At 35.0% G+C, this 23,197-nt stretch overlaps 1 protein-coding gene across 1 annotated transcript in view; it reads left to right on the forward strand.

Moving 5' to 3' along the window:
• The window catches only part of LOC129225022 (uncharacterized), a 73,187-nt gene that overhangs the window by 43,010 nt on the left and 6,980 nt on the right, over nucleotides 1–23,197 (forward strand). The window contains exons 19-25 of the mRNA XM_054859569.1: nucleotides 1,507–1,713; nucleotides 1,840–1,971; nucleotides 6,329–6,616; nucleotides 7,643–7,925; nucleotides 12,457–12,626; nucleotides 15,455–15,563; nucleotides 18,566–18,731. Of these exons, the coding sequence (XP_054715544.1) occupies nucleotides 1,507–1,713; nucleotides 1,840–1,971; nucleotides 6,329–6,616; nucleotides 7,643–7,925; nucleotides 12,457–12,626; nucleotides 15,455–15,563; nucleotides 18,566–18,731 (1,355 nt within the window). The remainder of the gene's footprint in view (nucleotides 1–1,506; nucleotides 1,714–1,839; nucleotides 1,972–6,328; nucleotides 6,617–7,642; nucleotides 7,926–12,456; nucleotides 12,627–15,454; nucleotides 15,564–18,565; nucleotides 18,732–23,197) is intronic.

Genomic DNA, 23,197 nt, shown 5'->3' on the forward strand with positions numbered 1-23,197 from the left:
TGTCTGTAGGATGTCTGTAGGATGTCTGTAGGATGTCCGTAGGATGTCTGTGACGCGCATAGCGCTTAAACCGTTCGGCCGATTTTCATGAAATTTGGCACAAAGTTAGTATGTAGCATGGGGGTGTGCACCTCGAAGCGATTTTTCGAAAATTCGATGTGGTTCTTTTTTTATTCAAATTTTAAGAAAAAAAAACTATCATAAATTACGAAATTATCATAACGTGGAATCGTAACATGGGCACAAGCCAATTGGCGAGATACGAAATTATCATAACGTGGAACTGTAACGTCGGTACAAGCCAGTTGGCGAGAAAATTCACCATACATCATTTGTAAATATACAAGCGAACCAAAAGACCTTTAATTTTTCTATTACGGGCGAAGCCGTGCGGGTGCCACTAGTTTTAAATAAAATGAATTAATGAGTTAACTGCTCGAGATTTATGCTGTTTTTCCGTTTCCCGTGCGAAGGGGCAGTAATGACCAGAATAATAGAAAAATAAATGGCCCCATTAATTCCACCGCCTTTTCAAATTTTTGTGAAAACAATTGAGAACACTAGTACTGGATTTCCATATATTAGTCATGCACAGCTTAAAGAAGGCATACTTGCAGGGCCTCCTCCTCCCCAAGTTAACTAATGCTTGCCGATTATTGCTAAATATTTAAACGTTCCTCATACCATATACAAAAAGAAATGAAAAATGGCTAAGTTTTTTTGTGTTTTTTTAGCATTAATCATGCATATGGATGTACAACACATTTGTTTCAAACTTCATTTGAGGTAATGAGAAGTAAAGGGATGCAAGTGGCAAAATTAAAAATTTGGAGATAACCAGTACAAATGGTAGGTGAACCCCTTCTCTGTCTTGGGGCAAGAGATAGTACTAGTAGTCCTGGTAGGTGCTGCTGTATAGCATGATTTAGAAAGAAAATTCAATGAAAGCCTACCCAGGACGTCATCTTTACACGCGTTTTACTCAAAACTTGAAAATGTCCACTTATACTCCTTTGTTTCTCACTGCCTCATTTGTATGTTACAAAAGATCTGTGGATGATTGACAGAGAAAAACTGTTTACATATTTAAATTCAACGCATTATTTTTCACACATGTATTTTTCACCGTGTGATAGAAAAAAAGTTTTTTTTTCTTTTTTCTTGTTTTTTGTAGGCTAGTGTAATTATTACCTTCGGACGAATTTCGCAACTAGTTAAGCAGTAAGCTACCGCCCTTAAGCCAGGGCTACATGCAACATACCCACAGCCCAGATCACATCCAGAGACTGCAGTTTCGTTCTTTGCCTTCAATTTACCGGTTGAACCACACCATGAATGCGGACTCACGCTGGTGAGCTTAATTTACTTACAACCAGCTCGAATATTCACTATTCATAACTGACACAAGAAGGACGAAACTGCAGCTTCTGGATGTGATAACCGGACTGTCAGTATATTGCATGCAGTTCGCAACTGTTATTATTTCTGTCACTATTATGATTTCAGGCCGCCGGGAACAGATGGACCAAGTGACATCATACATCGATGCTTCCAACATGTACGGCTCGGATGCGTGCGAAGCCCGAATGCTGAGATCCAACGAAGGGGGTCGGCTGAATTCGACAAGACACCCATCGGGCGGGAAAGATCTGCTGCCACAAGATGTTACAAATGTGGAATGCCGGGCTCCGTCTGGCTTGTGCTTTGAATCAGGTGACTTTTTTCTCAAATAAAATATTTGAATAAAAAACCATTTCTTACGCTTTGTTTTGAAATTCAAGGGATTTTATTACATGCATTATTATTATTTCTTTTCATTCATTTGTTTTCTTATTTCAGGAGATATACGAGCCAGCGAACAGCCTGGTCTCACCTCCATGCACACCATCTGGATGCGAGAGCACAATCGCATAGCAGACGAATTGGCTCGGATCAACCCTCACTGGAATGACGAAACCATTTACCAAAACGGTATTGAAAAAATCTCATGTAACCTCGATTAAATTACATTAAACCATCGGTATAGTGATAAAGGGCTCACTAGACATTTAAGAACATCAACGAGTTAAATGAATTCATGGGAGATATGTGAGACGAATATGCGTACACTTAAGCATTGTAACGCAATCCGAGCTGGCTTGGTGACTTTAAAATCGCGTCAAGGTAGCTGCTATTATTTCGTCACGATCTTGAAGCGCCGAAAAAAAAAAAAAAAAAAAAAAAAAACAGTAACATTTACTTTTTTTCCAGTTTTAACGAGATTTTACCGCCATCAAGATCCTGAACATTCGTTCTTTTCTTTTTTATTTCTTAAAGTAATATACGAAATATAATGATTTTATGCCGACGTGATAATATAATTAAAAGTACATCAAACAATGCAGTTACTTTTCCCACATTTTATTGTTATCTAATTAAATGCCGATTTTCAATATAAATTTTTTGCCATTGTCTGGTTTTTGGACAAGCGTTGCCTGGAAAGATAATATAAATTTATTGATAAGCTGTTGAGAAGATGTAAGGTTTACAGCCTCTACTATAGCGGCTGTTTACAAATGATTTCACGTTTTGAAGGGGAGGGGGGGATTCGTGAAATTGTGAGTTTGTGACAAAGAGGGGGGGGGGGGTCAAAAATGTGGAAAAAAAAGTGAAATAATTTATGGACAGCCACTTATCTCTTAAAGGAAAAGGGGAAAAAAAATCCACGTAAAACTTATTTCACTGCAGCAATTTAAATGTGGCAGAGTAACTGATGAAACACTAATGACTAATTAAAAAAAAACAGAAAAACACGTACAACTTGTTTCACTGCAGTGGTACAAATATTGCGGGAAAACTGATGAAACAAAGAAAAGAAAAACACGTAAAACTTGTTTCCTTGCAACGAGCCTGATATTACAGCGAAACTGATGACACAAACGAAACAAAGAAAAAATAAAACACGTAAAACGTGTTTCACTGCAGCGATACCGATATTGCAGAGAAACTGATGAAACAAACGCATCAAAGAAAAGAAATGCTTGGTTCACTGCAGATAGACAAAGATTTTAAAGAAACGGATAAAACAAATTTATTAAAGAAAGGGAAAAAAAAACACGTGTCAGAGACGGCACAGCGAGGGTCGTTACATATGTTTATGTGTAGAGACGATTCAGATGAAATCAGGTAACACATAGTTTGTTTTGTAGTTTCTATTTTATATTTGATGATGATGAAATGATTGAGGTGTGATAAAGGCATGTAGATGATTACGACCTGGCCTGACAAAAGCCAGCAGAGTCCTCTCGCTCTCCGCAAGAAGAAAATACAGTCGAACCTCATTATATCGAACTTCCACATAACAAAATTTTCTATGTATCGAAATCCTAGCAAATTTCTATGTTCATTACATAGAAATATTGTTTCTATATATCGAAAAAATCTCTATATATCGAATTTTGTTTCGAGACATTCGTAGATTTTTTTTCCACTTTAGACTGTTTGTCTCATGAAAAATGAAGGTTAGGGGAGAAAATTATGTTCACTAAAGGTTGCTACGAAACTCATAAGGAATCTGTGGTTGAGGTGTGTGTAGATAGGTCGTTGTTTTATTCTGGAGTTCTTAAATTCCCTAAAGTTTATTTCAAATCTTAGTTATAACCAATAACATTGTAAAATCAGTTTCAAGTTGTACCTTTTCTCTGTTGATCATCATGCCTAGTCTTTTTAGCTGCAGTAAAGTTAAAGTAGATTGATTTTTTACTTTTCTCTCTATTACATTGTCAAAACGAAAATCGCCTAATAATGTTGCGGATCAAGTTGAATTGCCGAAGAATGAAGATGCATGAAGGCGCAAAAATGTAATTCTGTTATTTTTTTTAATTATGAACTTTCATTTAATCCGATGCCCGTATAAATAAAAATTGGATTTCATACACGAAAATTAGCTTTAATTTTAGTATTTCAGGAGATTTTTAGGATAAAATAAGATCGTTTCTAAATATCGAATTTTTTTCCGGAAATTTGCAATTTCGATATTTGGAGGTCCGACTGTATCAGCCTCCTGTAACTAGCAGGACCGAGAGACATGCACCTTCTCTCATTTCCAGGGGTCAACTGCCCCCTTCTTGGCGCGGCGCTCTCTCCTCAGTCACCCCTTCCCCACTTTTGGAGACGCGCACTGCCGATCGTGAAAACACGTAAAACCTGTTTCACTGCAGCAGTATACATATTGCAGGGAAACTGATGAAAAACTCAAATTCGTTCATTACTGTTTTACGCGTTTGAGTGAATACATGTTTTCATTGGCAACTTTACATCTAGATTCAAGTCTTAATGTATAATATGGAAATCAAGTAAAAATCGTGGCATTTTGAACAATTGCTATACTTTTGAGTAAAACATAAAATTAAATATTCTAGTTTTAGAAATTCCTTCTTCCCAGGTAGAACCCACAAATTTGTTTCTGGTTATTTTGGGACTAGATACATCATTGCTCCGTTAAATAAAAATTAAAAGGTGAAATGTTTAAACTGCTATTTTAAAATTTACATTAATTAACATTTTATCTCTCTTAATATAGTCAAGCGTATTTTTAAGCTTCGTATTTTAAATTAAAAAAATAGGAACATGGGGGGGGGGAGGCAAGTGGAATTTTTAAACATATTGCAGTAGATTTATTTTTTTAATTCAAAATGTCAAATATTCTATATATAAACATCAAAAATAAACACTGAACACATTTCTTCTTTTCTTACCATCTTTCATTTCATCCTTAATGTTTTTTTTCTCTTGTTTAAAAAATAATTGATAACTTTTATAGTCTTCACTGTTTTCGTCTATTTCACTCCTCCAAAATGAATTTGATTACTCCAAAGAATGTCAAGGAATATTTGTAAGTCTTGAAAATAAAAAATTAAAACATAGCTACATCTTTAGTTATAGTTCTGTACTAAAGAAATATCATCTATCCTTCGGAAACAGTTTATTATTTCTGTAAATGTAAAAGATACTTTTTCACGCAACGATGGTGATAAATTTTTGAATAACAATGATTTATTTAGCCTTTAAATGACCCCTACCATAAAAGACCCATGAATTCATCCTTCAATATTAGTAAGAGGCCGTTCATGAAATTTTCAAAAGGGACTGCAGTGGTAGAAAAGATTACCAATTTAATTTGAAAATGGAAAGAGGAAAAGAATGCGAAAAATTCATATGATTGGAATAAACTTGGGTTAAAGAATATAAATAGGTCTTTCCGAGATTTTTCGGACCGATTTGTCACAAAATATTTCCAGTGAATTCCGTAACAACTTAATAATTACGCTTCGGCAGTTTACCATATCTAACGTTTTTTAATTAACTGGTAAAAACAGTTGGTTTGAGTAAGTAGGTAACTTGGTACTTTTCTGTCATGGATCACGTAACTCGCTATGTACCAGTCACAGAACAATTAATGAAAGTCATGATAAAATGAAATCAATAGACAATCTTATCTTGATTGCTCGAAAAATAAATAATAAAAATAAGTAAGAGAGATAGATAGAGAGGTATTGAGAGAAAGGTAGGACAACACGTGTGAGTTTTTTTTTTTTTGTGAACTTCTTGTCTATAGAAGCTTTACCTGGAGTGGGAACAAATGTTAAATAATCAAAAGAAAAAAAAATCAGTCAATTAAAATTGCTTAAAAGCAGCCGGAAACCCTGTATGTTAACTTCCACAATTACTTCCCGTGAAACAGGATATAATAGGAGTGTTTCCTTGTGTCAAAAGTACTACTTTTAGTCACTGAACTTGATATAATAAGCACAAAAATAATAATAAACATAGAGCGTCAGAAAATACTTTCATTTCCCCAACATTTAATATTTAAATGTTGGGAAAAATGAAAGTATCGTGATTTCATGTTTTCGTATTCAGATTTCGTGTTTTCTGGCAAGATATAATATTTTGATGGTGATTTTTCACTGCGAGTACTTATAAGCGGAACGAGATTGATATTTAAATAAAATAATCGTTTGGCGAAGGTTTGCTGAAACTTTGTTCTGGGAACCCTAGCGACTTGTTCACTTGTGACGTCAGAAGCGAAAATGAAAACAACGACTGAACGTCTTTTAAGATTACTTTTTTTTAAGAGAGAAAATAAATCAAAAATAAGAAAAACAAAGTAACTCACCTCACGTTTTCGACCATACTCTTTCAGAAAAAAAATAATTTTGAAAAATGAGAAACAACCCAATTGTTTTACAACGCCTGAGCTCCCATTTTGCTTCTTATAGCGAGAAACGTCATTTCCGTTGTTGTCACTTTGAGATTCTTCACTAACGAATTCTTTTCTGTGTTTTAGTTCGGCGCATTGTGGCAGCAATGATGCAACACATTACTTTCACCGATTTCCTTCCAAGAGTCCTGGGAGAAAAGCTGATGAAAGACATGGAACTATCAAGCTCACATCAATACGACCCCACCTGTGATGCCACAATATTCAATGAATTTGCTTCGGCTGCCTACAGATTTGGCCACACCCTTCTCAAACCCATGTTCAGAAGACTCATTTCCGGATATAAGGTACTTGCTAACAAGCAGCCCATTAGATTGAGGAAAGCATTTTTCAACCCGGATGCGTTGTACGAAAGTAAGTGACATCAATTTTATATCTTACATATAGTTCAATTTGAATTTACTAAAGTTTTTACAATTTAGGAATAACGCTTGATTCCTAATAATAAGCTTTGTAGGCTGGTCACAGAGAGGATTCGGAAGTAAGAGAACATACATTTTAGAAGAAAAGATAGGTTAAAAAAAAAGAGTATTAGACTGAGTTATGAAGATATGTTTCTTTTTAACGAAATGTGCAAAAACAAAAACCGAAGCCGAATAATAGAGACAGTCCTCATAATTTCGGTTTAAGCTTTTAATTATAAGAGACGAAGCTAGAAAGGACTCAAAATAATTTCTGTAGGAACAAAAAATAGGTAATAAAATTGCAGGGGTGCCAACCCCCTTAAAATCAAGGCCACACCCCCCCCCAAAAAAAAACAAGAACCCCCCTAAAAATGAGAAAAATATCTCTCAACCCCCCTAAAACTTTTAACGGCGCAGTCTGCGTCATGACAACCTCCCTAGGTAGGCACCCCTGAATCAAATAAGTAAGTATCCAAAATTAATAAAATAGAAGGGGGTACGCCCACTTTCGGAAAACTCTGTACATCCCTTCCTCACTGTCTCTTTTGCGCTTTCTGTGACTTTCATGTGGTTTGAATTAAACAACATAAACTTGCTTTTCCATTTCTTTATGGATTACATTGCAATTTGAGCACTAGCTTTTTTATTTAGTAATTCTCGTTTTAGTGCACTGTATACAACAGTATAAAGTACGTACAATATACCGACAACACATACGTGCAATATACGGTTATGCCACCCATATACTGACGTTTCATCCCTGTTTGGACTCGACAGTGTGGAATAGACAATAACCGAGCTGGAGGCAGATGCCACCTCATTGAAGCTGAGAGTGCTCGCAATCTGGTAGCTAAAGTAAATTTAGCACACCAGCAAGGTTCCCCAGCAATGGTGCTGTTCAACTCGCATAAACTCATAAAGTTTATTAATCATTTCACACCGAATGCAACCTAACACTGCTTATCTCTTATCACAGGAAATGCGATCGATGAAGTGTGGCGTGGACTGCTTAGCAGTAGCGTGGAAGTATTCGATCATTCTATCACCTCTGAGGTGACGAACCACTTATTCGAGAACAGTCAAATTCCATTCTCGGGAATGGACCTTGTCTCCCTTAACCTTCAAAGGGGAAGAGATCATGGTCTACCACCCTACAATGAGTACCGAGCCTATTGCAACAGGACCAGGGCGAAGTCCTTTGATGATTTGAAAGAGGATATTCCGGAGTACATTGTGCAAAGATTAAAGAATGTTTATGAGTAAGTTGTACCCTTGCGTTTTTTTTTTTTTTAATGTGAATTATTTAATCTGTCCGCGAACTGTAAAACGTGCAGACACCAACAGTTGCCTGACTAACTTGTAAATGTAAGACAAGTGTGCTAGAGGGCTTTTTTTTTTTGTGAAGATTTAAAGTTGTAGATTGCAGAAAAGTTCGTTGGATTTGAGAGATAAGGTTCATCATACATTCAATGTCAGCCCGATTATCCATAACATCCTGAGACTGAGTTATGGATTTATCAGTCTGGAATGAGTTGGAGTCTGATGTCATCCCATTAAAGCTGAGAGGCCAACAAACTGGTAGATAAAGTAAATTTATCTCACCAGCGAGAGTCCGCAGCCGCGGTGCGGTTTAACTCGTCAATTGAAGTCAAAGATTAGGTATTAAGCAGTAAGTTACCCCCATCATTAAGTAAAGCTAGGGCTAAGGCAGAACTACATGCAATACACCAAACAGCCTGGTTATCCCATCCAGATACTGGAATTTCGTCCTTGTTGTGGATTTACCAGTCTGAAATTGTCAATAATAGAGCTGGAGGCACGTGTCATCACCAGTGTGTTAAATTAATATCAGCTACCAGTCTTTGCACACTCTTAGCTTCAACAAGATGATACCTTTCTCCAGCTCTGTTATTGACCATTCCAGACTGATAAGTCCATAAACAAGGACTAAACTGCAGTCTCTGGATGGAATAACAGGGCTGTCGGTATATTGTATGTAGTTCTGCCTCAGCTCTGGCTGAATGGGCGGTAGCTTACTGCTTAAGGTTTATCTTGCAGACAATTACTTCGTCATCGGCACTACTTTGATAATGCAAACTGTCGTGTCTAGGCATATCTTCGTAGTTGCTACAGAAATTACTCAAATTTACAATACATACATGTTTGAAGTAATTTGGAGATATGATACTAAAATGGCTTGAAATTTTATGACGGTCATATTTGTAATACATTTTTTTATAATGTCGGTCGTGTTTATTTTAAAAAGACGAATATAAATAGATACTGAAAAAGGAAGAAAGTTTGACATACAGATTCAAATAGCGTATTATCTCTCTCGGCAAAACTTTGTTTAAAAGAAAGATATTAATCTTTACTAATAATAAAGCTGAAAGTCTCTCTGTCTGGATCTCTGTGACGCGTATAGCGCCCAGACCGTTCGGCCGATTTTCATGAAATTTGGAACAAAATTACTTTGTAGCATGGGGGTGTGCACCTCAAAGCGATTTTTCAAAAATTCGATTTTGTTCTTTTTCTATTCCAATTTTAAGAACATTTTACCGAGCAAATTATCACAACGTGGACGAATAAATTACGGAATAATCATAACGTGGAACCGTACCATGGGTAATCAAATGAATATAGCAAATTGGTGAGAAAGTCATCATCCATTATTTGTAAATATACAGGCGAACTAAATAACCTTTTAATTTTCTACTACACGCAAAGCCGTGGTGGTTACCACTACACTGTAAAAAAAATTCGGAAACGTTTCTGAGTATATCGTGCAGCTGCGGTTCATGAAATTTTCAAAAACGTTTCTGAGTATTTCGGAATTCTCTTTCTGTAATGTTCGGAAACGTGTCTGAGTATTTTGGAATCCTCTTTCTGTAATTTTCAGAAACGTTTCTGAGTATTTCGGAATCCTCTTTCCGTAACTTCCAGAAATGTTTCTGAGTATTCTGTGCAGCTGTGGTTCATGAAAGTTTCGAAAACGTTTCCGAGTATTTCGGAATTCTCCAAACAATTTTCAAAAACGTTTCTGAGAATTTCGGAATCTTTTTTCCGTGATTTTTTCTAAAAAATAATTCTTTACTATAGTATTGCATGCCATATCAGTTTCAATTCTTTCATATCAAAGAGCAATGAAACAAGCAATTTTAGAATCATTCGTGGATTTTTTTTTTTTTTTTCTGAATTTCTAATGACAAATAGCATGGTTAACAGCATAACATATGCACAGTTATAAATTTTTGAAAATTTATGAAATAATATAGTAGTTTCATTCATAATCACAAAATCGTCGGAGGAGGGAAGGGGAGTACTTTCTCAAAAGTGGGATTGTTTGTTAAACAATATTAAACTTCAGTTTTTCTCTCAATATTTTCAAGACAAAATTATCAACATATTGTATTTTTAATGCAGAACTTAAAAACATATCTTGTATCAAACTTGATAGCTTTTATTTTCGGATAAAATTTGACAGAACTTACCTACACTTTGCGTTCCGAAATTCGTTCACGTCAAGTCAATTTCTTTGACAAACAAAGTGTACCGAAAAGTACCAACAGAGAAATTGATGAATTTAAAAATGACACCAAAGTCCCCCTGCTGGAACCATTCGGGTTTATTCTTCTGTTCTTGCCCTTTTCCAGTTTATCACAAATATAGATACTTAATCAAAATAGGTTACTGATTTTATTTTTAGAGTGTGCGCAAAATGCATTATATATCTTATTTATTAAAACATTGAACTCTATTACATGATTATTCCATTTCATATATACGAGAGTCCCCCCCCCCCACACCATAAGAGTGATGGTGCACCCATAAAATGATATAAAGCGCCCCCCCCCTTAAAAAAAAGCAACCCCTTGAAAATGTCAATGGCACAGTCTGCGTGGTGAACGCCCCTCGTCTTCTCCCCATATGTGCATTGCATATTAATAACATAGTATTTAAAAAATGATCACTTTTAAAACGATGACATGAAATAATATTACTTTTTATTTCGGCATGTAAATGCAGCTGTTCCATTTTTGCCACTGACTCATTCCTCCTGACTGTCCTACATTAAACTAGTATATCCACGAAGGAAATGTTATTTTCGGAACAACTAATGTCAAGGAATTTTTTTATTGTTAACCACATTTAACAAAATGAATAAGCAGATGAATTAATTGCATAACTATGTTCTTACTAATAGATAATATGGTCATTTTCTAATGGTATAAATATTTTTAAATGAATGAATAAATTATAATAAAAAAAGATAATACTGGCACATTTTTTGTGAAGCATATTACAATACTAGAAAATATTTGCATTAGCATATTTTTAATGAATTAAACAATTGATTTTTTTTCTTTTTGAACCAAAATGTATGTACATCCAAGTATTTCGAAATAACTTTTCTGTGATTGCTTCTCAAATATAAATCTTATTTCTTTTGCGTAATTAATCAGTTTCAGTTGGTTACAACAAATAGTACACCGCGCACATAGGTATGTAGGATAACTTGAAATTAATTCGATAAACCCAAAAACAGTTACAATTTTAGCCGCATCAAATGCAAATCAACAAAAATATAAATGTATATAACAACATGTTTTAAAATATTCATTAATGCTTACAAGTGAACATGAGCGGAAGAAAATCTAAGTACCTCCATTACAACTGAATAAGTAATCCAAAGGGTTTCGTTTCATTAAGTATAAACACGGGTGTTGAAACTATTCACGCTTGAACACACAATATATATCTAATTATGGTCGCATTGGAAATTATAAAGAAGCAAATAGTTATTAACTAACTTAATAGCTGCGTACATCGTCTAAAAAATCAAGGGCAGTCCAAAATGCAAAGGCGTAAAATTAGTTTTGACACATTTTACTACTCTCTAGACATGAAATAACAAGCAATCCAATGCTAAACAGTTGCTGACTGCAGCAACCATAGATAAGAAAAAAATAAGTTCTCGTTATTTCCGACTCATTGGCGCCCGGGTTGGAAGGATGAAATAGGTTTCGAAGCGTTGCGTCATCACTTCCGCTTCTAGATTTCTTGAAATAACAAAAAGCTTTCTGAATATTGAGGAGTTCGCTATTGGATGAAGGATTCCTACTATTTCGGAAACGTTTCCGATATATCCAGAAACGTTTCCGGAATTTGTTACAGTGTAGTATTATTATAAAGCAATGGTGCCCAACCTATGGTCCGTGACCCATAAGCGTCCCGCGAAGCTGATCCATGAAGCACACCGTTGTGCTCAATGTTACGAAACGAAAAATATATTCTGAAACCTTCCAAACGTACTGATCATCTTCATTCGATGTTATGAATAATTGTAGTAAATTTGAAGTCAAGCAGTTGTAACTTGGTTTCTAAAAAATAGATGCAAAGTTCGCATAAATGATGACAGCAATTTTTGGTTTGTAATTGTCTTTAATTTTCCTTGTTGTCCCGCCCTATCTAGAAATAATAATAATAATAATGGAATTATACTGTTTTTTTTGTCCTAACCCGCGAGATTCATTTTAATATGAGGTGTGGCCCGAGGGTAAAAAAAGGGTTGGACACCACTGGTACAAAGTAGAATTGAAAAGTAAATTAAAAAAACGATAGCTGTCATCACTCCATCTTCGGTACACAAGGACAACAAGTCAAATGACTCTCAAAAAAATATAAATATCTAAATTAAAAAAAAAAAAAAAACCTCAGCATTTTGTTTTTGTAATGTGTCATAAAGTCTCAGTTTTGTTTACACAGATCTAATTCAAATTCTTTGTTTAGACACGTTGATGACATTGATTTGTTCACCGGAGGCATTTCCGAAAAGTCGATGTACGGAGCTCTGGTGGGACCGACTTTCAGTTGCATCATATCGAAGCAGTTCGTGAATCTGAAGAAATGCGATCGCTTCTGGTACGAAACTCAGGATGCGTTCCTGAGATTCACGCAAGGTGAGTCTGAGTCGTCTTGTGAAAGAGGAGTTAATTACATTGAGAAGAGATAAAATGGAGGGAGTGAAGACTTTCATTCGTGAAGTACAGATCCCAAATCACGTGATGGATTTTAAAACAAAGCAGTGGAAGAAATCAGGTTTCTTTCGCTAGTTTCACGCAAAACGTGTCAATCATTCTTCATTGTTGAGTCACGTGACTTGGGATCAATGCCTCAGCTTTTGCTAAGCAACGGATTGGACTTGCTCTCTTGATTTATTAATCCCTGTTCTAAGGTTTATGAGCTTTTTTCCCCCCTTTAAGTTTACTCAAAATACCCTGATTTCGCCATCAATCGGAAGATTAGGAACTATTTTTTCCTTCACAAACAGATTCCCACAACCTCACGACTGCTGTGTTACCAAGTCATTTGAACCATCACTTTTTAAATTAGGGCGTTTTGAAACCAGGACTTTAATCATAATCAACCTGTAACATTGGTTTCAAACCACCTTTTCTTTCAGTGAGTTCGACCAAATATTTTTCTCCAACAACAACACCGACTACATCAAGGACGGAAAAAAGCATTCAAGGTGTGGGCGATTGATTTCAAATACTTACCCTTTTACAAATATCCAAACAAACTTCTAACTCCTAACATCATAGAAGATCCTCTCAAAATAAGTTTTTTTTTTGTTTTGGAACTTCTATTTCAACAAACTTTTCGAGGAGTGAATTCCATCCTTTACCGAAACGTCATCGGTGTCCTATAATTGCTTTTTTTTTTAATTTCAATTTAAAAACTTTCCTGAGGTTAGTCCCACGAACCCTATCTAATGTTATCTAAGATCGTATAAAATTTGAGCTTTTAGAATTTTGAAAAACTTCTTGTAGAAAGTTCCAATCGCTATCACTAAAGTGTTAAGAGATGTGCCCCACTTGACTACAATTCAGAAAACATTTCGAGGGAGAGCCCTCTTTCTTGTAGCATTATTGATGATCGTTTTTGGAACTTCAGTACCGAAAATATTCTGAAGCAGAGTTCCTGCATCTCGGCTGAAGGAGGGGGCGATCGCCCCCATCTTTCTCCTTTGTATCCGTCCTTACTATATACTCGTATCTACAGTGGCTCCCAAAAGTGTTCGTACACCTTGAAATTTTGTAGTAAAACCAAAATAACGCAAAACTGAATTCGAATATGAAGTCCAATTTTTTTTCACACCATTCCAAGCCATTCTGAATAAAACCCAGTAGTTTTTTTCAAAATATTGCCAGATTTTATTTTTGAAATTTGTCAAAAAACGATGAGACAGAGAAAAAATACGCCACAAAAGTCATCGTACACTGAAATATTTTCGAATAAATTCATGATTAAAATTATCACATGTGTTTGTTGAATTATTTTTGCATTGTAATGACACTGTTAAGTCATTTGCCTTTAATTTTTTGTTTATTGATTCCCTAATATTCTCCTTATTATTTTTAAATGTCAGGTATGCGTAGAAAACAACAAACACGATTCGAAGTTTGATTTTTTTCTCCTCACAGTAGCCATAAATTGGTTTGAAATGTCTCTAAATTAGTTAATTTATACCATTCTATAGTGAAGTGCTTGATAAAATGCTTTAAAGACAAGAATCGGATCGAAAACAAGGTAAAAAAAGGTTAACTGGCAAAGTTAACAAAGCGTGATCGGAGGTTTACATTAAAAAAATTATGAAAAATGCACATTTTAGGGCTGAAAAAGTTTCTGCAGAATTTAATCAAACATTTTACGTTTAATTTTCATCTAAAATTTTTCGCCAAGTTCTCTGATTAGCTGAATTAAAGGGGACCTCTTCCCGCAGAAATTTTCTTGTTTGTGCGAAAAACAGTAAGCTTACGCTTTCCGTCGTAAAATCAATGATAAATAAGCTCAAAACGTTTTGGAACAACGTCTTACTTATAGATGAAAATAAATTTAATATTTTGGGTTAAATTGTTGTATAATTGTCAATAGAAGAAGAAATGAGGAATTTAATCTTAAGAACTTAGCTGGATCAGTTAATCAGGACGGTGAAGGTGTTCTTGTGTGAGGGTGCATAACAGCATCAGGACTTGGAAATTTGGAATTTTTCGATGAAATAATGAATCATGCAGTTCATTTAAATATTTCAAAGAACTATTTTAAACTATTAGCTCAAAATTTGACAATCGGAAACAACTTTGTTTTTTTTTATAAAGATAACGGTAAGAAGTACACGTTTGAGTTTGGTGCCTCAAAAATTGCTCTTAAACTTTGAAATATCTTCTCAATCACCAGATTGAAAATTAATGGAACACATTTGGAGATATCTGGTGGCTAGATTACGAAAATACACCATTGAAACGAAAAGCGAACTAGAAACAGTAAGACTCGAAGTGCGGCTGAACACTTATTCAGAAATTGCATTAAAAAAGAAAGAAAAAACAATGAAATGTATTCTCAGACGTTTAAAAGCTGTTGTTGATACTGCATGATATTCTACTAAATAATAATTTTGTAAAAAATTAGATTATTTACTTATTTTTTGACATTTTTTCAAAGTGTACGAAGACTTTTGTAAGATAAAATTTCCAGCACTTTTTGGTTTTTGATTTTTAAAAAATTAAGTTTTAATGTTTTATTAAAAATTTTCGTGTAGTTTTGTTAAAAGAAGATTATAGATCGTAAAGTTAAATTCCTATTTCGAAATATTAATTCTAACCGACGCATAGGGGCCTATTTCATTGAAAGTGGTAGGTGTACGAACACTTTTGGGAGCCACTGTATGTATTTGTTTCGTAGTCTGACTTCTTTTTTCATTTATATCTCAGTATATTTTTTTTAGACCAACTCTCGGAAATACGCAAGACCAGGTTATCGAAGGTTATCTGCGACAATTCCGACACTATTGAAACAGTGCAAATGAAAGCATTCGATGTACCTGATGATTTCTTGTATGTATTTTGTTTAAATATTCTATTATTTAATTATTATAATTTGTGATTAACCTGTTGCATTTTTACTATTTTTTTTCACAACAATTTAAAAACATACACAAAAGAAACTAGTATGTTGTGGCCATCACGAAACTTTCTTCTATATTTTTCTTTTTTTATCTGATCCCTCCCCATGCTTGATGAAGAAGCAATATTCCAAAAAAAAAAAAAAATTACATATGCAAAAACTTGACGACCATCCCAATGTCTGAATTATTGCAAAAGCAAAGCAAAGAGCGAAAATTGAAAGTTATTTTAAAAGCCTTGATTGAATTAATTACAAATATTTCACTTGTTAACAAACATAAGATTGCAACAGTTAAAAATTTTAAATCATTGAGAAAATATTTCCGATCATTTCCATACAATTAAAATCACGAGAAATACGCAGACGACAATCTATTACGATTTATCTTTCTTATTGTTGCATTAATAAAGCTATTTTTATTCGCAAAAAAAAAAAAAAAAAAAAAAAAAAAATCAACAACTCTTGCAGCGATTGGCGTCAAAATTGAACCAAAGCCTGTTTACATATGGATTCACATATATTCCAAATTTCAACCAGAACGTAGCATTACTTTTTGAGATAGGGCACTCACAATGGAAAAAAAGAACGGGTTATTGCGCTTCACCCTTTTTAGCTGTTGACACCAAAATAAAATCAGCTCTTATACCCACTAAGGGCTACTTGCCGATAAATTTTTCTTTCATTCCGTTCGTTATTTCTTGAGATACAGCAGTCACAATTGACGACAAAAAACGTTCTATAGCTCAACCCCCCTTTGAGTTATTGACACCAAAATTGAATCAGCACATGCTCCTGTTAATGGCAGCATATGAACCAAATTTTGTTTGATTCCGCCAGTTACTTCCTGAGGAATAGCAAGCACGCGTAACTCAAAAAACGTCCCATTGCTCCACCCCCCTAGGAGGAATTCGCGCCAAAAACCAATGGGCACAAGTTCACATACGGGCACATATGTGTACCAAATTTCGTTCGATTTCATGCGGTAGTTTTTGCTGTAGAGCGGCCACAAAAAACTGGTCACACACAGACGTGACACACATACATACACACATACATACATACACACACACAGACAGACAGACAGACATTTTCCAACTAGTATGTTGTGGCCATCACGAAACTTTCTTCTATATTTTTCCTTTTTCTGATCCCTCCCCATGCTAGACGAGGAAGCAATATTCCTAACAGAAACAAAATTACACATGCAAAAACTTGACGACCATCCCAATGTCTCAATTATTGTAAAAACAAAACAAAGAGCGAAAATTGAAAGTTACTTTAAAAGCCTTACTTGAATTAATTACAAATATTTTATTTATTAACAAACATTAGTGGCAACAGTTAAAAATTTTAAATCATTGAGATAATATTTCCGATCATTTCCATACAATTAAAATCACGAGAAATACGCAGACGACAATCTGTTACGATTTATCTTTCTTATTGTTGCATTAATAAAACTATTTTTATTCGCAAAAAAAAAAAAAAAAAAAAAAAAAAAAAAAAAAAAAAAAATCAACACCTCTTGGAGCGATTGGAGTCAAAATTGAACCAAAGCCTGTTTACGTATGGATTCACATATATTCTAAATTTCAACCAGAACGTAGCATTACTTCTTGAGATAGGGCACTCACAATGGAAAAAAAGAACGGACGATTGCGCTACCCCCTTTTTAGCTGTTGACACCAAAATAAAATCAGCTCTTATACCCACTAAGGGCTACTTGTCAAAAAATTTTTGTTTGATTCCGTTCGTTATTTCTTGAGATACAGCAGTCACAATTAACGACAAAAAACGTTCTATAGATCAACCCCCCTTTGAGTTATTGACACCAAAATTGAATCAGCACCTGCTCCTGTTAATGGCAACATATGGACCAAATTTTGTTTGATTCCGCCAGTTACTTCCTGAGGAATAGCAAGCACGCGTAACTCAAAAAACGTCCCATTGCTCCACCCCCCTTGGAGGAATTCGCGCCAAAAACTAATGGGCACAAGTTCACATACGGGCACATATGTGTACCAAATTTCGTTCGATTTCATGCGGTAGTTTTTGCTGTAGAGCGGCCACAAAAAACTGGTCACACACAGACGTGACACACATACATACACACACACATACATACATACACACACACACACAGACAGACAGACATTTTCCAAAAATAGTCGAAATGAACTCAGCACACCTCAAAACGTTCGAATCCGTCAAAATTCGAAAATTTGCACGAATCCAATACTTTCTTCTATATATTAGATATAGAAGAAAGTAAAAATGGAACGGGACCTAGGTGGTCCGGATGGGCCAAAAATAAGCACATGTTGTACTCACGAATGGTACAACATGTGCTTATTTTTGAGACATTCGTATTCTCAAACCATTTTGACATGTTCTCATTTTTGAAACAGCTGCATTCTCAGAAATCATACCATCTGTGCTTATTTCTGAGTAGAGGGGTTTTTCAAAAATGAGAACATGGTGAATCGTTTTTGAGAAGAGGATATATTTCAAAAGGAGGGAGGGATATCGGGATCTACCCCCCCACCACCACCTTTTCCCAAATTACGATTCCAATCGAAGCCATTTGAAAAACGGATTCAAAAACGGTTTCAAACAATAACACCCCACCCCGAAAAAAAATCCGGGATTCGCCAGCATTGGGACCCTGAACCCAATGGAGTCTTGAACCAGATAAAGGTTGCTCTCTTAAGGTGCTTAAAAGACAAGAAGTAAATTTTTAGGCACTATTTATCATTTCATTACATCAGTAGTTATGAGTCCCTTCAGTGGTCGCCAGGTTCTGGAATTATTTTATCGAGCAGTTTTCAACTATATAATTGATGACCGTTTGAGAAAATTTCCTCCATTATTTTTTCTCACAACTACTCTGGAAAGTATCTCATTTTCATTTGTTGCCTATCATCTTCCACAGAAATCCACGCATGCCGTGTAAGAGTCTCCCCTCCCTGGATTTGAATCACTGGAGAGACAAGCCTTCTTGTGAATTAGAGAATGACGACGGACGTAAAATGTCCATCTTGCAGGGACATTCGCATAGAATTTCTCCATGCGTCACATGCTCCTGCACTAAAGAAGGGGTAAGATTTTCCATTTTTGTTTCATTTTTCTTCCGCTCGTACTGAAACAGGAGTAGTGCGTTACTACACTGTTAAAAATCATCTGCTTATAAATGAAAACATTTATCTTCTCATTTTTTCCAAGAAGTTTTGACTTAGAAATAAGTAACTGTTTAATTTAAATTCAAGTGTAAGCAGACCATCTCAAAAATAACGCATGCGCAGAAAGGAAAACGAGGGAGTTGAATTTCTCCCTTTAGCGTACGAATACAAGAAAATATTAGCCTTTTGCACTTTGGACCAGGAAGACAGCAAATGAAGGCAATAATCATCTTTCTGTTACACTGTAAAAAAATTCAGAAACGTTACCGAGTATTTCCGTGTAACGTTTCGGGATTCGATTTCGGGTTCTTATCCACTTCCTGGAAATATCAAGTATCATAGTTAAAAAAAGTTTCCTGAATTGCTACAAGTTGCACATATGCAGACTTCTCACTGTTGTGAAACATAGTTTAGCTCCCAGTATAAAGATTAACTGAGCGTATTTATAAAGTGAATCGGTTTCAGTTCAATTACGGCCCGTCCGGATTGTTTAAGTTCTCAAAGGGCGCGAATAAGTCCATGGACTACTTAGCTTTGCAAGAATTATAGGCGAGCAAAAACCATACTCACGAATGGTACAACATGCAAGGCCGTAGACAGGATATTTTTTTGGGGAGGGACATGGTCGGAGGCAAAAATGGTTCCGGACATGTGATGGCAAAAATAGCGTTTAAAAATTATGTTTATTATTTTGTTTGCAAAAATTAAACTGAAATGTAATTAAAAAATCAGTTTCTAATAATTATTTTGATTAACTACTTCAAAAATTTCGTAATACATTTAGACTCGACAAAATAAGAGAACTAACTGCATGCACTTATACGGTCTATAATACATGATACAGTATTTATTACACGTCTACAATTACAAATGCACGCAACAGAGGCTTTTAGAAAAACTTTCGAGCAAGTTAGTGAAAATAGTCACAATTGAAAAGTAATCTACAATTGCCATTTGAAAAAAGAAAGAAAAAAAAACACCCTTAAAGGCTGATCTACAAAATTACGCATTTAATCAAAAGTATGATTAGATTAAAAGTGGTAGTTTTGATCATGTAAATCTGTTGAGTATTGTTGAAGTATGTATAACAAAGAATGTTTTTTTTTTAATGTTATTTTGTAATAATTGTCATTAACATTCCAGGAAAGAACCAAGGCATAAAAAAGTTAGGACGTTTTGAATTTTTTTTTTAAATGTGTATGTGGGTGTGGAGGGGCTGAGAAGGAGAAAGGGTCTGACTGGAAAGAAGATTTGTATAACAAGGTCAAGTGAAGGAGGAGTAGAGGGAAGAATTTTGATCAGATAGTCTTCGTTTCTTTATTTTGTAGAGAAAGGTTAAAATTTCGGGGGAGGATTTATCCCGACGGTCCCCACCCTGTCTACGGCCCTGACAACATGAGTTTATTTTTGAGACATTCGTATTCTCAAACCATTTTGACATGTTCTCATTTTTGAAACAGCCCTATTCTCAGAAATGATACCGTCTGCGATTATTTCTGAGTAGAGCGGCATTTCAAAAATGAGAGCATGGTGAATCGTATTTGAGAAGAGGGTATATTTCAAAAGTAAGAAGTCTTGCTTTTCAGTTCTAAGCCAAGTTGTCTCGGAGCCATTTTAAGAAGTGATGTTCTCAAAAATAAGCGATTTTGTCTCAATTCTAACAAAACTGTTTTAACAATGTGTGGTCCCTAGTTAACTCTCATTTTAAATGTATTGCGTATTATTATGCTCACGTAAAAGAACAATTGAGGCTTTGAATACTCTCGGAAAAACCAAATTCCTAAAGCAGTTTTGCATCGAAGAAAGCCCCAGATGCCTAAACCTGGTGGAGAAACTGGGTGTCGAAATTCTCATGCTAATAGCCATTCGCCGATAAAAGGCCCACATTGAACTAGATCTGCAACATGGTGAAACTAGTATGTTGTGGCCATCACGAAACTTTCTTCTATATTTTTCTTTTTTTTTCTGATCCCTCCCCATGCTTGACGAGGAAGCAATATTCCCAACAAAAACAAAATGACACATGCAAAAACTTGACGACTATCCCAATGTCTGAATTATTGCAAAAGCAAAGCAAAGAGCGAAAATTGAAAGTTATTTTAAAAGCCTTGCTTGAATGAATTACAAATATTTTATTTGTTAAAAAACATAAGATGGCAACAGTTCAAAATTTTAAATCATTGAGATAATATCATAGACTAATAATAAGAGTAGACCGAGCTATGGCAACCCTTTTGCTGCTCATAAACCAAACCATGTGACTGGTGGATATCCTAGCAACAGCGGGCGTTAATCGTAGCAGACGATCAACGCTCGCGAGAAATAAAATAAATAGAATTGATGGAACACGGAAGAATGATCTTTTATGGAGTCCGATTTGTAAATTTGTTATTCTAAGTTGTAAATATTTTGTTAATATAGTGAGTTTTTCGTTTAGATAGTATTGTGCATTTTCTTTAGTCAATTTCAATAACTCTCTAAGCAATAAAAGATGCAAGCGACCAAGAAGAATCAGCAAACGGTAAGATTTTTACCTACAGTTTCAATTTAAGATACCGATTAGTACATTTTTGCGTTAACGCAAAACGTTTACGCCATTTCGTTCACGTCAACGCTGACAGCTCCAAATGAAATAAAAGTTACCGAAAACTGATCAAAAACTATTATTAATGTCAAAATAATGCATAACTAAAAGAAAAACAGTCCAATCTCTGCACCTGGAAGTTTTTTTTAATGAAAACACATTGTCTTAAAATACATGTCGAGTGCCAAACTATAGATAATGCTGCCATCTAGCAACCATGCTGCCAAAGTCTTCGCCAAGCCCTTCCACTAGTCACATGATACATCTATGAACCAATTTTCTTCATCAGCAAGAATGAGAAAGCTCGGTCTACTCTTATTATTAGTCTATGGATAATATTTCCTATCATTTCCATACAATTAAAATCACGAGAAAAACGCAGACGACAATCTATTACGATTTATCTTTCTTATTGTTGCATTAATAAAAATATTTTTATTCGCAAAAAAAAAAAAAAAAAATCAACACCTCTTGGAGCGATCGGCGTCAAAATAGAACCAAAGCCTGTTTACATATGGATTCACATATATTCCAAATTTCAACCAGAACGTAGCATTACTTCTTGAGATAGGGCACTCAAAATGGAAAAAAAGAACGGGTGATTGCGCTACCCCCCTTTTAGCTGTTGACACAAAAATAAAATCAGTTCTTATACCCACTAAGGGCTACTTGCCGATAAATTTTTCTTTCATTCCGTTTATTATTTCTTGAGATACAGCAGTCACAATTGACGACAAAAAACGTTCTACAGCTCAACCCCCGTTTGAGTTATTGACACCAAAATTGAATCAGCACCTGTTCCTGTTAATACCAACATATGGACCAAATTTTGTTTGATTCCGCCAGTAACTTCCTGAGGAATAGCAAGCACGCGTAACTCGAAAAACGTCCCATTGCTCCACCCCCCTTGGAGGAATTCGCGCCAAAAACTAATGGGCACAAGTTCACATAGGGGCACATATGTGTACTAAATTTCGTTCGATTTCATGCGGTAGTTTTTGTTGTAGAGCGGCCACAAAAAACTGGTCACACACAGACGTGACACACATACATACACACACACACACACACACACACATACATACATACATACACACACACACACAGACACACAGACATTTTTCAAAAATGGTCGAAATGGACTCAGCACACCTCAAAACGTTCGAATCCGTCAAAATTCGAAAATTTGCACGAATCCAATACTTTCTTCTATATATTAGATATAGAAGATAGTAAAAACAACATACATGCAGCCTCATCTTAATATATAACTAGTATGTTGTGGCCATCACGAAACTTTCTTCTATATTTTTCCTTTTTCTGATCCCTCCCCATGCTTGACGAGGAAGCAATATTCCTAACAAAAACAAAATTACACATGCAAAAACTTGACGACCATCCCAATGTCTGAATTATTGTAAAAACAAAACAAAGAGCGAAAATTGAAAGTTATTTTAAAAGCCTTACTTGAATTAATTACAAATATTTTATTTATTAACAAACATAAGATGGCAACAGTTAAAAATTTTAAATCATTGAGATAATATTTCCGATCATTTCCATACAATTAAAATCACGAGAAATACGCAGACGACAATCTATTACGATTTATCTTTCTTATTGTTGCATTAATAAAAATATTTTTATTCGCAAAAAAAAAAAAAAAAAAAAAAAAAAAAAAAATCAACACCTCTTGGAGCGATCGGCGTCAAAATAGAACCAAAGCCTGTTTACATATGGATTCACATATATTCCAAATTTCAACCAGAACGTAGCATTACTTCTTGAGATAGGGCACTCA

Source organism: Uloborus diversus, chromosome 6 (genome assembly GCF_026930045.1).
Source record: "Uloborus diversus isolate 005 chromosome 6, Udiv.v.3.1, whole genome shotgun sequence".
Classification (NCBI taxonomy): domain Eukaryota; kingdom Metazoa; phylum Arthropoda; class Arachnida; order Araneae; family Uloboridae; genus Uloborus; species Uloborus diversus.